Source organism: Salmo trutta, chromosome 6 (assembly GCF_901001165.1).
Source record: "Salmo trutta chromosome 6, fSalTru1.1, whole genome shotgun sequence".
Lineage (NCBI taxonomy): Eukaryota > Metazoa > Chordata > Actinopteri > Salmoniformes > Salmonidae > Salmo > Salmo trutta.
This window is the reverse complement of record NC_042962.1, coordinates 54591186-54606320: the sequence shown is the minus strand read 5'-3', so window position 1 is coordinate 54606320 and position 15135 is coordinate 54591186. Positions and strand designations below refer to the sequence as shown.

The 15135-nt window shown below is 47.3% G+C and overlaps 1 protein-coding gene across 12 annotated transcripts in view; it reads left to right on the top strand.

The window, feature by feature from the left end:
* Nucleotides 1-14643, top strand: part of LOC115196330 (tensin) — a 49098-nt gene extending 34455 nt beyond the window's left edge. For 4 of the 12 annotated variants that reach the window (XM_029757055.1, XM_029757064.1, XM_029757057.1 and 1 more), the window contains 16 exons: nt 401-2044; nt 3711-3794; nt 4541-4722; nt 5200-5347; nt 7417-7506; nt 7812-7841; nt 8470-8542; nt 8658-9274; nt 9488-9703; nt 9857-9952; nt 10043-10192; nt 10444-10476; nt 10987-11155; nt 11341-11409; nt 11535-11564; nt 11728-14643. In XM_029757055.1, the coding sequence (XP_029612915.1) occupies nt 401-2044; nt 3711-3794; nt 4541-4722; nt 5200-5347; nt 7417-7506; nt 7812-7841; nt 8470-8542; nt 8658-9274; nt 9488-9703; nt 9857-9952; nt 10043-10192; nt 10444-10476; nt 10987-11155; nt 11341-11409; nt 11535-11564; nt 11728-11857 (3761 nt within the window). In that variant the 3' untranslated portion in view covers nt 11858-14643. The remainder of the gene's footprint in view (nt 1-400; nt 2045-3710; nt 3795-4540; nt 4723-5199; nt 5348-7416; nt 7507-7811; nt 7842-8469; nt 8543-8657; nt 9275-9487; nt 9704-9856; nt 9953-10042; nt 10193-10443; nt 10477-10986; nt 11156-11340; nt 11410-11534; nt 11565-11727) is intronic. The other 8 variants (XM_029757059.1, XM_029757067.1, XM_029757060.1 and 5 more) reach the window with 7 other exon arrangements.
* Nucleotides 14644-15135: the final 492 nt, after the last annotated feature.

The window sequence follows — 15135 nt, the reverse complement described above, 5'->3', positions numbered from 1 at the left end:
GACCCCTAATGTACTTATACTAGACCAGAGACAGAGCCAGATCCAGGGCTGTTATGGTGTGCTGGAGGCTCCATGTGTTTAGGGCTGGAAGGCCTGGATGTGTATGTATATACATATATGCACTCAACACTACTGTATTAGATAAAAAATATGCTGTGTTGACTTAAGCTTCCATTAAGTTGCCTCCTTGGAGGATGGAGTGAATTCTCTTTTCCATGGGGGACTAGCTGTCGTGGTCCAGTCCCAGGAAACAGTTAGGAGTCAGGCACAAGTCCCTGTGGTTTAAAAGTGACTGTGATGTTGGGTCATTTGTGAGGAGTTTTGAAAATCAGAAATGTGTTTCTTTCTCCTCTTTGTTTGCGCACCTTTTTATAGCATGTATTCTTCTTCTCTCTTCCAGACGTTGTTCACACCCAAGGCCCCCTCGACGGCAGCCTGTATGCCCGAATCCACAAGAAAGAGTCCCTCGATGGAGTGGTCACAATCAACGGCCTTCCTGTCCTCGACCACCCCCTATCCAACGCAGACCACACCCCCCAACACCCTGACCACACCCTCCCAAGTTCTGACCGCACCCTCCCGGTAGTGGGCCACGCCTCCCTGCCCGCGGTTGACCACGCCCTGTCGGTCAGCAGCGACTCTGGGAACTCGACAGCATCCGTCAAAACCGATCGCACCGATGATCACAGTCTGTTGCTGCATGGAGCGGTGAACACCAACCAGAACCACAACACGCCCAGTCATCCCCCTCTCAGTCCCCAGGAGAAGAGAGAGTTGGACCAGCTTCTGAGTGGCCTTGAGGCCCCCATGCTCCACCGCCAGGCTTACCTGGCTACCTCCACCAGCCCCGGGGGGGGAGTTCGCCACCTTGTCCCAGCCCAGGTGCATGTCAGCGGGCATACACGGCTCATTGCAGCCCCCTCCGCCGAAGAGCGCGAGACGGACATCTTGGACGACGAGCTGCACATCAGTCAGGAGGGTAACAGCGTGGACAGTCTGGGAACACTGTCGTCATTGGAGGGCCAGGCCACGCCCGCAGAGCTGTACTACCAGTCACAGATACCCATCAACAGGCAGAACGACGGGCCATACCTAGAGAAGCTACGGGAGATGCCGGTGCACCGGGTACGGACTTCTACGTCGGCACAGGAGCGGATCATGGACTCCAGTTCGCCCCAGGAGGAGGAGTACTCTCCTAAGAGTTACCAGAATGGGAGTGTGCAGCGTTCCCAGTCCTTCGGGACCCCCGAGCCTGGAGGCCCCAAGTTGCCCAGGGCCCCTGAGAGGAGCACCAGTAGCAGGGAGGCAGTCCAGAGGGGGCTGAACGCATGGCACCAGTACAGTCTGCCAGATGACCCGTTCGGTCCTCCCTTACAGAGCACCCACAGTCTGCCCCACTTCCCCCCCACCGCCTCTCAGCACGACATAGAGCAGTCGATCGAAGCCCTCGACATGCTGATGCTGGATCTGGACCCACACACAGGACAGGTGCCCAAGTCCTACAGCGCCCCCTCTGGTGAGAACAGTGTAGGAGGGCCAGCCCAGATCCCCTTCTCCCAATCTCTGGCCAGGCCGTCCTACCAGGCGGACTCAGCCATCCACGGCTATAACATTAACTACAATGCCTTCGGACAGCCTCTGAGGTCGACGGCTGGCCGAGTTTCAACATCGCCCGTCCAGAGTCCTGTGGCTGAGTCTCCCCTGTCGTACTCCCCCCCGAGGTCCGCCTCGTACCAGTCCCACACCAACACCACTCCCATACACCCCCCCGAGCCCTACCACACGCGCCCAGCCCAGGGGCCTGGTTCCCCCCTCTACCCCTCTGACTCCTCCCCCACCTTCGGACAGCTCCAGATGAAGCCCCTGAACTCGTACCCAGGTGGGACTGTGGTGTCCCGCTCCCCAGACCGCAAGGGAGGGTCTCCCTATCATGGCTACAGCACCTCCTCCTCCCCCCTCCCCAACTCTTCCCCCCTTCTCAAGGAGCCAGAACCTGAGGAGGAGAACCTCAACCTGGAGGGCCTGGTGGCTCAACGCATCGCTGGTAAGTCACTACCGGATTGAGGATTAGATTGAATATCCCTGTTTAGTTTCACAATTTTCTTTCATTTTCATATTTCATGTTTCATTATGTCATTTTCAAAAGCAGAGGTATTCGCTGTCACAATACATATTAGCAAAAAGACATTATAATGATGTCATATGTGCTTATGACAAGTATTATAATGCATTAGGAAAGTTGTACAACTGAAATGTGTCTCCCGCATTTAACCCAACCCTTCTCAATCAGAGAGGTGGGGAGGGCTGTCTGCATTTAACCCAGCCCCTCTGAATCAGAGAGGTGGGGAGGGCTGTCTGCATTTAACCCAACCCCTCTGAATCAGAGAGGTGGGGAGGGCTGTCTGCATTTAACCCAACCCCTCTGAATCAGAGAGGTGGGGAGGGCTGTCTGCATTTAACCCAACCCCTCTGAATCAGAGAGGTGGGGAGGGCTGTCTGCATTTAACCCAACCCCTCTGAATCAGAGAGGTGGGGAGGGCTGTCTTAATCCACATCCAGGTCTTCGGCACCCAGGGAACAGTGGGTTAACTGCCTTGTTCAGGGGCAGAACGACAGATTTTTACCTTGTCAGCTCGGGGATTCGATTCAGAAACCTTACGGTTACTGGCCCAACACTCTAACCACTAGGCTACCTGCCGCTACTGCGTCATAACACCTTATAACTGTTACCAAACATTCGTTAGCAGGGATAGTTGCGAAGGACCTTGTTTTGACTGTCATCCTTACAGGCACCGCTGCAGATTCACAATGAACGCTTTGTTCCAGAACATGCTGTGAACTATAAGAAGCACAGTCATAGTCTAATGCAGTGTATCAACGGCATTCTATCACCACTGGCTTATTCAGTGATGTGCACTGTTTACATGTACTCTAATATATCTAATTCTAGATTGGAAATAGAAGCTACTGTTTCATGTCCCCAGCTTTGTCTAACCTTGGTAATAGGTGGAATCATCATGGCATTGAGCTAGCTAGATAGAAAGTCTTCATTGTGCAGGACAGATATGGTGTCCTACAGCAAGGGGAGAGTTGGACACCATGGAGATGAGATATAAGGTGGTAAGAATAGACATGCTGTTTGCGTTCTCAGCTACCATGCATTTTCCACATTCACATCTCGCCACATATGGAAGTGTATGGTACAGTTCTCACAGATACCACCAAGTGGGCTTATTTGGTAGTTGCCTTTGTCTTTCTACTGCGGATGTTGTGTGGTGTTTGGTATTTTATTAGAATCATTAGCTGTTGTGAAAGCAGCAGCTAGTCTTCCCGGGGTCCACACAGAACATGAAACATAACATAATACTGATGTATGGTGAAGCAGTGTTTCTCAATCCATTTCTGGGGGATTCCAGAAAGTGCACATTTTGGTTCTATCCCTGCTCTAATTTCTCTCATATCTCATTTTAACTTCCATCTTTCTTCTGTTTGTTAATGACTTCACAGAATAAAATGTTCGTTTTCCTTTGTTCATTTTTTCTCTCTGTCTTTTTCTGTTTCTGTCTTGTTCTGTCCATCCATTCCTCTGCTCTGTTGGACTACCCTTCACGCCATTGCATCTGCCTCTGCACCTCCTTCCTCCTCCTTCTCTTCCTCCTCCTGCTCCACCTCCTCCTCTGCCTCCTATCCACCACCCCCACTGTGAGCAGAGTACAACGCTCGTATTCAGGGCATCAACGAAAGCATTTCCACTACGCCACAATCTGACCGCCATCGCTCTTATTCTTTCTCTGGTTTGTCCTCTCTCTCTCTCTCTCTCTCTCTCTCTCTCTCTCTCTCTCTCACTCGCTCCCTCTCTCTCTCTCTCTCTCTCTCTCTCTCTCTCTCTCACTCGCTCCCCCCCTCTCTCTCTCTCTCACTTGCTCCCTTTCTCTCTCTCTCTCTCTCTCTCTCTCTCTCTCTCTCTCTCTCACTTGTTCCCTCTCTCTCACTTGCTCCCTCTCTCTCTCTCTCTCTCTCACTTGCTCCCTCTCTCTCTCTCTCTCTCTCTCTCTCTCTCTCTCTCTCTCTCACTTGTTCCCTCTCTCTCACTTGCACCCTCTCTCTCTCCTCTCTCTCTCTCTCTTTCTCTCTCTCTCCCTCTCTCTCACTTGCTCCCTCTCTCTCTCTCTCTCTCACTTGTTCCCTCTCTGTCTCTTTCTCTCTCTCTCCCTCTCTCTCACTTGCTCCCCCTCTCTCTCTCTCTCTCTCTCTCTCTCTCTCTCTCTCACACTTGTTCCCTCTCTCTTTCTCTCTCTCTCCCTCTCTCTCACTTGCTCCCTCTCTCTCTCGTGACAACATTCCTCTTAAAATAAGCAAATCACTTATTTTAAGGTTGGAATGATGTATGAAACCTGGAATGTACAATGTACATACACTCTAAAACGTATTTCCAGATCCACATTTTAGATCCACCCTAAAGTTATCGTTCTTCCTAAATACATTCCTGAAACTGAAGGAAAGCCTTTGGGGAATCCTGACGCTGTTGTTGGCGTTCCAGGGATGCGTTCCCGTGGGATGACGCCGGAGGAGGCTCAGGAGACCGTCCGCCGTCGGACCACTAGCGAAGGGCACTACCAGAGTGGCAATGAGGACCCTCCAGCCCACACGGGGGCGCCGGTGCGCTCCCCTGTCCACTCGTCAGACTTCCACATCCTCAACCCTGGAGGAAGACCCAGAGAGGTAGAGTACATACCCCTATCCAGCCACAGGCAGCAAGCTCTCTCTAGTCTTTAGTCTTTATCAGCTTAAAATGTTCTTCCATTCATTGAATAGTTCATTGTTTCACTGTGAGAGTAACCATGTCTGTTGTGTGTGTGTGTGTGTGTGTGTGTGTGTGTGTGTGTGTGTGTGTGTGTGTGTGTGTGTGTGTGTGTGTGTGTGGGCGTGGTGTGTGTGTCTATGTGGACTTTGTGTTGGTGTGTGTGTGTGTGTGTGTGTTTGTTATGTCGCTACCTCTGTCCGTATTTGTATCTGTGTGTTATTTTCTGTCCTCATGTGTGTATTTCCTGTCTGTGCCTGTTTGCATTACCTCTATGTGTGTATTGTCCTTGTCCACGTGTATTTTCTGGCTCCTTCTGTTTCTGTGGGTGGGCGTGTGTTATGTTGTGTGTTGTGTGTGTGTGTGTGTTGCGTGTGTGATGTGTCCCCTCCTTCCAGGGCCCCATGCACAGCTACCGCGAGGCGTATGGGGATGATGATGCTGACGGTCGGGCTGCTGTCAGTCCTATGTTCAGCAGTGGTGGTGAGGCCCACCCCCTGACCCCTACCTTCCCTGTCTCACCTCAGACCCCTTACTTCAACATGTGTAAGTTCACCTGCCTGCAGACAGAGGGCGCCAGTAGACCTTACTCCATCGCCACAGTTAGTCAATCAGAATTATACGACTGCAATAAACGTTAAGTATGTGGTATCTTTCATACTTGCAGTTGTAGCCTAAAGTGGTTCACAATAAGTGGTTGTAGAAGGGGGCCCAGTTCCAATGCTTTTAAGATGCATCCTTCTTTACTGCCTTCTTATAAGGGAGGAACGATGCGTTCTAACATTAGTTGGACAGGGCCAGAGAAAGTCACTGCTGTTACTGTAATTTTCAGTTGTTGGTGTTTTGATTGGTGGGTTTCCTAAATTAATTCAATAACACCTTTCTTTCTCATGTAGAGATTATTCAATGGTGAACTAATACTAATTTCCTCTGTGAAAGAAATTATGAGAGAGACTGGGAATAAAAATGAAAAATGACATTTTAATCATTTAGCGGGTACACTTATCCAGAGCGACTTACAGTAGTGAATGCATAAATCTTTTAACTTTTTCATACTGTTCCTCTGTGGGAGTCAAACCCACAACCCTGGCAAGTTACATGCTCTACCAACTGAGCCACACAGGAATAGATAGAAGATAATAATGTATTTTAGTTTCAACACTTAACCTATGACCTATAAATCATGTCAGGTTAGACAGTAGATTGCTTCTTGACACCGTAGAGATACCATAGAGATAAATACTGTATCTATCTGTATTTATCTTAATGCTTGACACATGATCATTTCAATAGACAGACTGCTTTTGGACTTATTTGGGACCAACCAAGGTTAGGGCTCCCTATTCCTGCAGTGGTCACCGCCACACTGTAGTTGAAGTAAGGACTCACTTTGAGCCCCCAGAGACCCCCAGATACCCCCCTCTGTCTACCCCCTTTACCCTGCCCCACTACCCCTGGTCTGGCCCCTGCCTGCCCTCTCTGGAGGCACTATCTTTCAAACAGACAGACAAAGAATTGATGTGGGATTCTTTGGTAAGTGGAGGATGCATGTAATTTTCAGATTACTCTCAGTGTCCAGTCCACCACGCCAACCCTAGCCAAACCGTTTTCCACCGCTGGCAAACGGATGGAATTTCAATTCACTTCATGAATTGACTGAATAAAAAAAATGGATTGGACCCCAATCCTGGCATGTAGTCATTGTGTCTGTCTCCTTGGATATACAATACTACTATGTAGTTACTAGATGTACTGTTCAGGATGCCATTGGTTCCCTCTCCGAGTCACCAGTCCCTCAGTGAACTGTTCTGTGTTGGTTTGCCTTCTGCATGCCGTGTCCCAACTCTTGCATGGCCAGGGCACGTTGTACTGTGTCTCCATTCACCATCCTGGTTGTCCTGTTGTTGTAGTTTGTTGGTTGTTTGGATCTGACACTACGTATTCAGCTCAGATCTTCTGTAGGCTTAACACTTACAGTTTGGTTTGGTCTCTCTCTTTCTCTCGTTATCTATCATTTCTCTCTCTCTCTTTCTTTCTCCCTCTACCGCACTTTCTATCTATCTATCTCTTTCTCGCTCTCGCTCTCTCTCTTTCTGTTTCTCGCTCTCGCCCTCTTTCTCACTCTCGCCCTCTTTTTCGCTCTCGCTCTCGCTCTCTCTTTCTGTTTCTCTCTCTCTGTATCTCTCGCTCTGTTTCTCTCGCTCTCTCACTCTGTTTCTCTCGCTCTCTCGCTCTGTTTCTCACACTCTTTCGCTCTCGCTCTGTTTCTCTCGCTCTCTCTCTGTTTCTCTCGCTCTCTCTCTGTTTCTCTCGCTCTGTTTCTCTCACTCTCTCTCGCTCTCTGTTTCTCTCGCTCTCTCGCTCTCTCTCTGTTTCTCTCACTCTCTCTGTTTCTCTCGCTCGCTCTCTCTGTTTATTTCGCTCTCTCTCTCTGTTTCTCTCGCTCTGTTTCTCTCACTCTCTCTCGCTCTCTGTTTCTCTCGCTCTCTCGCTCTCTCTCTGTTTCTCTCACTCTCTCTGTTTCTCTCGCTCGCTCTCTCTGTTTATTTCGCTCTCTCTCTCTGTTTCTCTCGCTCTCTCTCTCTCTCTCTCTCTGTTTCTCTCGCTCTCTCTAGCCCGTTCTCCTCCAGGCTTGGCCAAAACCCCTCTCTCTGCTTTAGGACTGAAGCCCCACCATCCAGCAGACATTCTCCATGGTGGATCAGGTCAGAACACACACACACACACACACACACACACACACACACACACACACACACACACACACACACACACACACACACACACACACACACACACACACACAAACAATCCATGGTGGATCAGATCAGAACCCAAACACACACACAACCTTTTCCCATCTAGGTTTTCTTAGTCCCCCAATTGCTTCTACACACCTGCAAACTTTGGTCTCTTGCTTCTCTTTCAACGGTTTCCTCCTCCTCTCTTTCTCACCTCTCCCTCAATCACCGACTGTTTCTTCTTCTACTTATTCTTTCTGTTCTGTCAGACTGTGAATCTGTAAGCGATGAGGAGCAAGGTAAGGGCGTTTCTATGGCAACACGTGGCATCAACCTCTCATCCCCGTCACACAGAGTACCCATAATCCTTTGTGTTCGGCCATGTTTGAAAACCCCCCGTTTTGACCGGAGGATCTTGTTATGGCGTCTCGGTTTTGCTCTACCTTCTGTTGTTTGTTTTTAAAGGAATAACACAGTCCCACTATACAGGCTGCAACCGCAAACATTCTGTTTTGATTGGCTATCAGGGTCAGTCCTGCATCTTCTCGAATGTCATTGGGTGCCCAATGCGTCCCAATTGTTTTGGCCAGCCCAGAAGTTTCTGAAAGGTGAAGAAAAAGTTCAGGTTAAAGTAAGGAATTTGTTAAGGTGGGAGGTAAGGTTACAGTAGGTTAGGTATTAAATCTATATTTGGTTGTTAGCCTGTTGAGTGGGCCTGTTTAATGCCTCCATCTCTCAACTTTGCATCTGTGTTAATCCCACTTTGAGTCTCCCTCAGGATGTTTCTTTTCTTTTTTTACCGTTTTGGGAATGACCTCACCAGGTTTCATTTCTGTCGGCCCCCCTCATAACAGCATCCCTTTGACTTCCTGTTTAGCCTGCCAATAACAGTGGAATAATATATATGTGTGTGTGTTTTCACTACAGACGGCCATGGTTATGGTGGACACCCCTTTAATGATCCTATATCTTCCAGTAGTCCCATCCACAGGCCAGACGGGTGAGTACTGTACTGTTCCTGGGGCACAGAGTTTGGAGAACCGAGGGGAAACTCTTGAATTAAGAGGAATAAAGATAGTCCTAGGTTACAGCTCAGTGTTTCTCTCTCTCTGCAGCATGAGGATGACTTCCTCCATTCGGCTCCAGGCTGACTCCGGCTTCCACTCCCGCCCCTTGGAGAGCGCCCAGCACACCCCCGTTCCGTCCTATGGCCCCCACTCCCCTGAGGGATCCCAGGTCAGCGTTGTGGGCCCCCTCCACACCGTCCCCGGAAGCCCCAACACACTTCACCGCACGGTGGCCACCAACACCCCACCAAGCCCCGCCCTCCAGCGCCGCCTGGCCAACCAGGCCAGCCCGGGTCTGGCTCGTCACCCCACACCGCCCAATGGAAACAGGGTGCAAGTCCCCGGCAGCCCTGTGATCCCCGCAAGAGGCTCCAGAACCGCCGCCGTCCCTCCTAGCCCTTTGATGGGGCGCCACCCGATGGCCAGTGGCCACACTACGCCTGATGACAGACAGGGGGCACCACCTACGCCCTCCTTCCCAGTGTCGCCCCAGCCGATGCTTCCAGAGAAGAGGCGGATGCCCAGTGGAGAGAGGTCCAATGGGGGGCTGTCGTATGGGACTCTGGATGGGAAGACCACCACACCCACCTTACCCAGTGGAGGCAGCACGCCCAGTGTGTCCACCTCTCACACCCTACCCGACCTCTCCAAATTCTCCATCTACGGTGAGAGAGGAGGTCCAATCCTAAATAACATCTAGCCCTAGTCTCTGCCATGTTCTTTATAACTATTCAATCTATTCAGATCTAGCCAAGTGAGAGGTCATACTCAATCATGCACAGCAGAAACTGTACAGTCAATCAGTGCTTATTTTGATGGATGAAAGTCTCAGAATCATCCCTATTTCATTGCTTTGACCATTGTCACTACTTCTACAGACCAGAGTCCAGACATCAGGCTGAATGTGAAGTTTGTCCAGGACACGTCTAAGTTCTGGTACAAGCCAGACATCTCCAGAGAGCAGGCCATCAGTCTGCTGAGAGACAGGGAGCCAGGGGCCTTCGTCATCAGGGACAGTCACTCCTTCAGAGGGGCCTACGGCCTGGCCATGAAGGTGGCCTGCCCACCTCCCACCGCCCAGGCCAATAAGAAAGGTACAGTAGATCTTTAATCTTAGTCGCAGGTCTAGGATCAGATCACCCTAACCCGAATCCCAACCTTAATCATTAGGAGTGAAAACGCAAAAACAGACCTTCGATCAGAGACCTTTGATTAAAGGATGTGTTTACTGTTTTGCTTTTTGTCAGTTGGTGACATCACGAGCGAGCTGGTGAGGCACTTCCTGATTGAGACGAGCCCCAAAGGCGTGCGTCTGAAGGGCTGTCCCAACGAACCCTACTTTGGTGAGTTCCAAACATGCATATTCAACATAGAACTCGTTCATTAGCCCTCCAGCAAGTCAGTACACTTGCTAATCATGTGTATGTGTGCAGGATGTCTGTCTGCCCTGGTGTACCAACACTCGATGACTCCTCTGGCCCTGCCCTGCAAGCTGATGATCCCCAGCAAAGATCCCAATGAGGAGGCCCTGGAGCTGGACACTCCCACTGACACAGTGGCCGAGCTGGTGAAACAAGGAGCAGGTGAGGACAAACTGCACCCTGCATTATTCAGCCCATTCTCTTTCATTTGATCATCAATCCATCTCCGTTCCAAGCCATCTATTACAACAGTAGATACATATAACAACAATCGAATAATAATCGGCCAAATTTTTTACTTTTACTACTGTAGTTACTAAGTAATTACTATGCAGTTACACAAATACATAGTTTTCATGTACTATAGTGGTTTTGTTTCTCCTCTCATGCTCGGATACCCTGTTATGTTGCAGTAGCACAGCAACAAGTCCCCGAGGAGGCCCATGGTAAATACTGGACTGTGTTTTTGGGTTCTATTTTGGCATTATTAACCCCCTTGTCCCCACACTCCCCAGACTGATATTTCAGCTCTGCTTGGTGACCACAGAAGCTTCCCTCTCACTACCATGCCATGCCATGCCTTAGTCACATCTTTGCTTGTCATGGTTGTCAAAGTGTGTTTCTATAGCGCTCTTCTTCAGGTCTTATGCACGGCAGCTGTTGTGAGGTTTGAAACATTGTCTTCTGGATTGGACGTGTGTTCTCTTCTCTTTGGTAGAGATAGCATAGCATGGCACTACCTACCGACAAATGCATGGAGTGAGCATTCTGATCAGAGAAGAAAGGAAGATATGGAGCCACTAATATACAGCCAGCTGTTGCCTTGATCTGTTTTTCAACACTTATCCACAACATGTTTAGATGATTGCACTAATTGTTGGTAGTTGAACTCCTTCACTGCTTCATTTTCATCAGTGACTGATTATGCACCATTTATTTTTGTTGTTCTCTCCCAGCATGCAATGTTCTTTACATCAGTTCTGTGGACATGGAGTCTCTGACCGGTCCTCAGGCTGTCGCCAAGGCAATCAGCGAAACGGTGGCCGTCAACCCGTTGCCCGCGGCAACAACCGTCCACTTCAAAGTGTCGTCGCAGGGCATCACCCTCACAGATAGCCAGAGGAAGTGAGTAGTAACCATGGAAACAGGAGCACCCTACACCCACAGTCAGAGCCATAGAAATCTGTCGGTATTCAATCATTGATTCTGACTGCTATACTAGTATGTCAAACTGTTTTACTTGAATTGAGCTAGCTTGGTGACAAACTCTGAGATTTCCAACACTAACTCTGAGTTTTCTCCTGCCCTAGGGTCTTCTTCCGAAGGCACTACCCAATCAACACTGTCACCTACTGTGACATTGACCCCCAGGACAGGAAGTAAGTGTTTGAGACCAGATCTTTCTGCTGTGCTAAAGTAGTGAAAATAGTGCAAATGTAGCCTACATAGGGAAGATTTGTTGATTGTTCCTCCAAAATGTATTTGTCGCATCTCGTCTTCACAGGTGGAGCAAGGAAGGAGGTGGAACGGCGAAGTAAGTCTCACAACTCAAATCCCTCTGTTATACATAGAATAGGTCATTAACTAGATGGGACAAATAAGTCCCATGGTCCACATAGGCCTAGAAATAACTACATCAAATCATGAACCATCTCCTTCATATTCAAACCAGGCTTTTATTTCTCTTCAAACTTCAGACTGTTTGGTTTCGTGGCACGTAAACAAGGAAGCACAACAGACAACGTCAGCCACCTGTTTGCCGAGTTGGACCCCGACCAGCCTGCTTCAGCCATCGTCAACTTCGTCTCCAAAGTCATGAAGCGATGAAACCAACGAATCCCCGACAGCAATTTTTTTTCTTCCATTTTTTTTGTCTTAATTTTGGATTGTGTTTCATTATTTCCTTCTGTTCTTTTTGTTGAGATATGTTCTCTTTGTTTTATTCTGAGAGATGTTTGAAGGACTTGGAGGTAATCCAAGATGGCGTCAGAGGAAGTTGTAGCTGGAGTGGTGACAGTGATAACGTGGCTCGAGCTGGTGGAGGAAGATGGTTTCTTCCACAGGGTAACTGTGGAAGTCCAAGTGGAGAAGCTGTGTGCTAAACTAAGTATCAGTGGGAGAAAAGGACACTGACATTTATCAGGTTTTCGGATTGATTTACCAAAGGTAGCACTCAGAACAAGTATGTCATTATTAGATGGTCAGTTTAAGGCGTTGTAGGTTTTCTCAGTTTTATTTTTTTTTTACAATGGGACTTTTGAAACGAAACAGACAAAAACAGAAAGAATGCTTTCTTCTTGAACTTTATTCTGTCTTCAGAAAAATAGTTTGCCTCAGTGGCTTCTTACTAAAGAATATTTAAGAAGACATTTTGCATGTTAGCTCGATCTTTAAGCTTGGTCCACTAAAGTCATTTGTGAACCCTCGAGTGGACATTTCCCAGGCCTGTTGTATGTTGTAAAGGGCTCAACAGCGAGAAAAAGAAACTGTTCTCAACTTCACAGAGCAGATCAACCTTCTCATAAAACACATTGCTTATGTTAGGTCCAGACTTGACCAGTCGATCCTGGAGCGCACTGATTGATTTCAGATGTGGGAGATGGATTACTCTGGCCTGTGGAAAGGTAGCTGGTAAATCTACTGCTGTCACTCCTCCTGTCCACAGGGTGGTGCCAATTATCCACGTTTGAACTCAATCCTGCTTGACTCAGACTGATCCTCACCTGCTGGCTGCTCACAGACACTGCTACTGAACACACTGGAAACAAACGCCAGGGACTGGTCTGAGCCCTGGGCCCTAGGCACTGTCCTGCATGTTTTAGTCCAACTGCACCCCCCTCCCTCTAAACTACGTTCAACATCACCAAAACGGCCATTCTACGCTGTGTTCTATGAAGACTTTAACCCTAAGACAAGAAAACAGAGGTTGTTTGCCTTGTTAGAGACTGCATGATATTATAAACCATTTTTGGACTCTACTAAAGAGTCCTAAAAAGAAGAACATGTAGACAGCCTTTTGTTGAAGTAGTTACTCGATGGTGAGATGCGATATTTTTTTTAATTTTCTTGTTCCATCTTGCAGCAGGGTTTCACTGTATCAAGCAAGGTTGTCTTTCATTTTTAACCAAAAGGGAATTTATCCTCTCACCAGATCACGTCTACGTACCTTTAGACAAACGTAGAGGTTGTCACACTGTGTGTAAAGGCCTGCTTTTCGAACACACACCACTCACCCATCTTCCATAAGCTAAGGAAAAACGATGTTGATATCAAATGTATATAGATATACTACTTTGAAAGGTGACATAGCTAAAAAAAAATATTTATTTTTGTTGCTTTGTTCTATCATGATAACTCATATATACATATATTGTACAGTCTACATAAAGAAGATTACCTTAAGGATTGAGAAAAAAAGACTTATTTTGGCTAATGATTTCAAAGTCGGGAGATTTTGAAAGGCTTTTGGATATATATGGTGTACATTACTCAGTACATGTATGTTTGTTGTAGCTCGTCATGTTTCTTCTTCGCGTTCTCAGAGATTGAGGTTAGGCATGTATGGGATGAAAGCATATGGTTTTTACAGGAAAAATGCATGGACAAAACCGTCCGGGTGGTATACCAACATAATGTTCAAGTTTGTCTTAACCGCTGCCATAATACAGTGAATAATATCAGTTACATGGCAAATGTTGTTGCCAGTTTTAGGGTCAGCTCTTGAATATGGATTTACCATATTATGAAAATATGAAATGTTCTTAAAAAAAAGAAAGAAAACGTTTTTATAAGGGAAGCATGAGGACATTTAATTTAGAAGCCGACCTTAAATGCAATATGTAAAGAACACCGTGCACCCCATCATAACGACATTATGATTTGCCAAAGATTCAAACACATAACTTCTATGGTGTCTACATGTTTGGCTTTTTTCCAAGGAAACTGTGATGCTAAGCCGAATGAATTCATAAATGTTCCTTCTGTTGCCAGTAAATATGCAGACCCACATACCGCTAACACCACCATTATATATGAACTTCCCTATTCTCTCTCTCTTCCTCTCCATTGTAACTGAATGGAGTTGGGACTATTGTCAGCCCGTTTAGAAATACCAAGCACTTACCAATGGAATACCACAACCATACAACAGATGCAGAGATGCAAACAATTACTTTTTATCATTTCATGTGAATATCAGTGTTGAAGGCAAAATGTTGTCTACAATTCTTCAAATCTCTTTTATTTGAGCTACTACATCTAGCTATAGTCACCCCGATGTCCAAACCGTGGCCCTCTGTGGCCCTCTGTGGCCCTCTCAAAAGCAACATGATTTATTTATTCTCCTTTTTCTTTTAAGTCCTCAACATTTCAAGCTACATGACCCCGCGGTTGTCAGTCAGTGTTAACCAATGGAAAAGGAATGTATTTTTGTGTGGAGGTGTGTGGAGGAGTTCAGTGTATAGACGGGACTTAATGAGTGTGTGAATGTACTACTAAGGATGTACAGAAGGGTCTTGTGTTTTTTTCTTCATTTGCATTATACTGTCATGGCTTACCTGTTCCTGAGGAGAAAAAAAAACATTAAAGCAATACAAATCCGTTACAGTAAAACATACGGTGGTTTGAGCGTTCATTTTCTCACTCATTGTGTGTAGTCATCTTAATTAACTGTGTCTCTATGGTAACACATCGCTTATGACCATAGCGTTATGTTTTGAATTGTATGATCTTTATGGCTATGACTATCTAGGTGTGCGTTCAGAAATTCACTCTGGAGTGCCAGAGAGCGCTCTGGGCGTTCGTAAATTCAGAGTGTTGTCAGATTGTCCATTCATAAATTCTGAGTGTTTCGCTCCCGGAGTGTTTACAGCGCACACTGGATGCTCTGGCCGAGAAGTAGGGTTGATCCGAGAGCGTTCTGACCACACAACGGCAGTCAAGCACTCAGGCTCACTGGCTAAAGTTAGCTAGCATGCTAGCTACTTCCAGACATAAATGAGAGAACACCTCACTCTGACCATTTTACTTATCCCTAGCAAAGCTGGTTAGGCTGTTTTCATGTTATCTAGAGCGTTGGTGACTGTAACTGTGCTGCTGGCAACAAA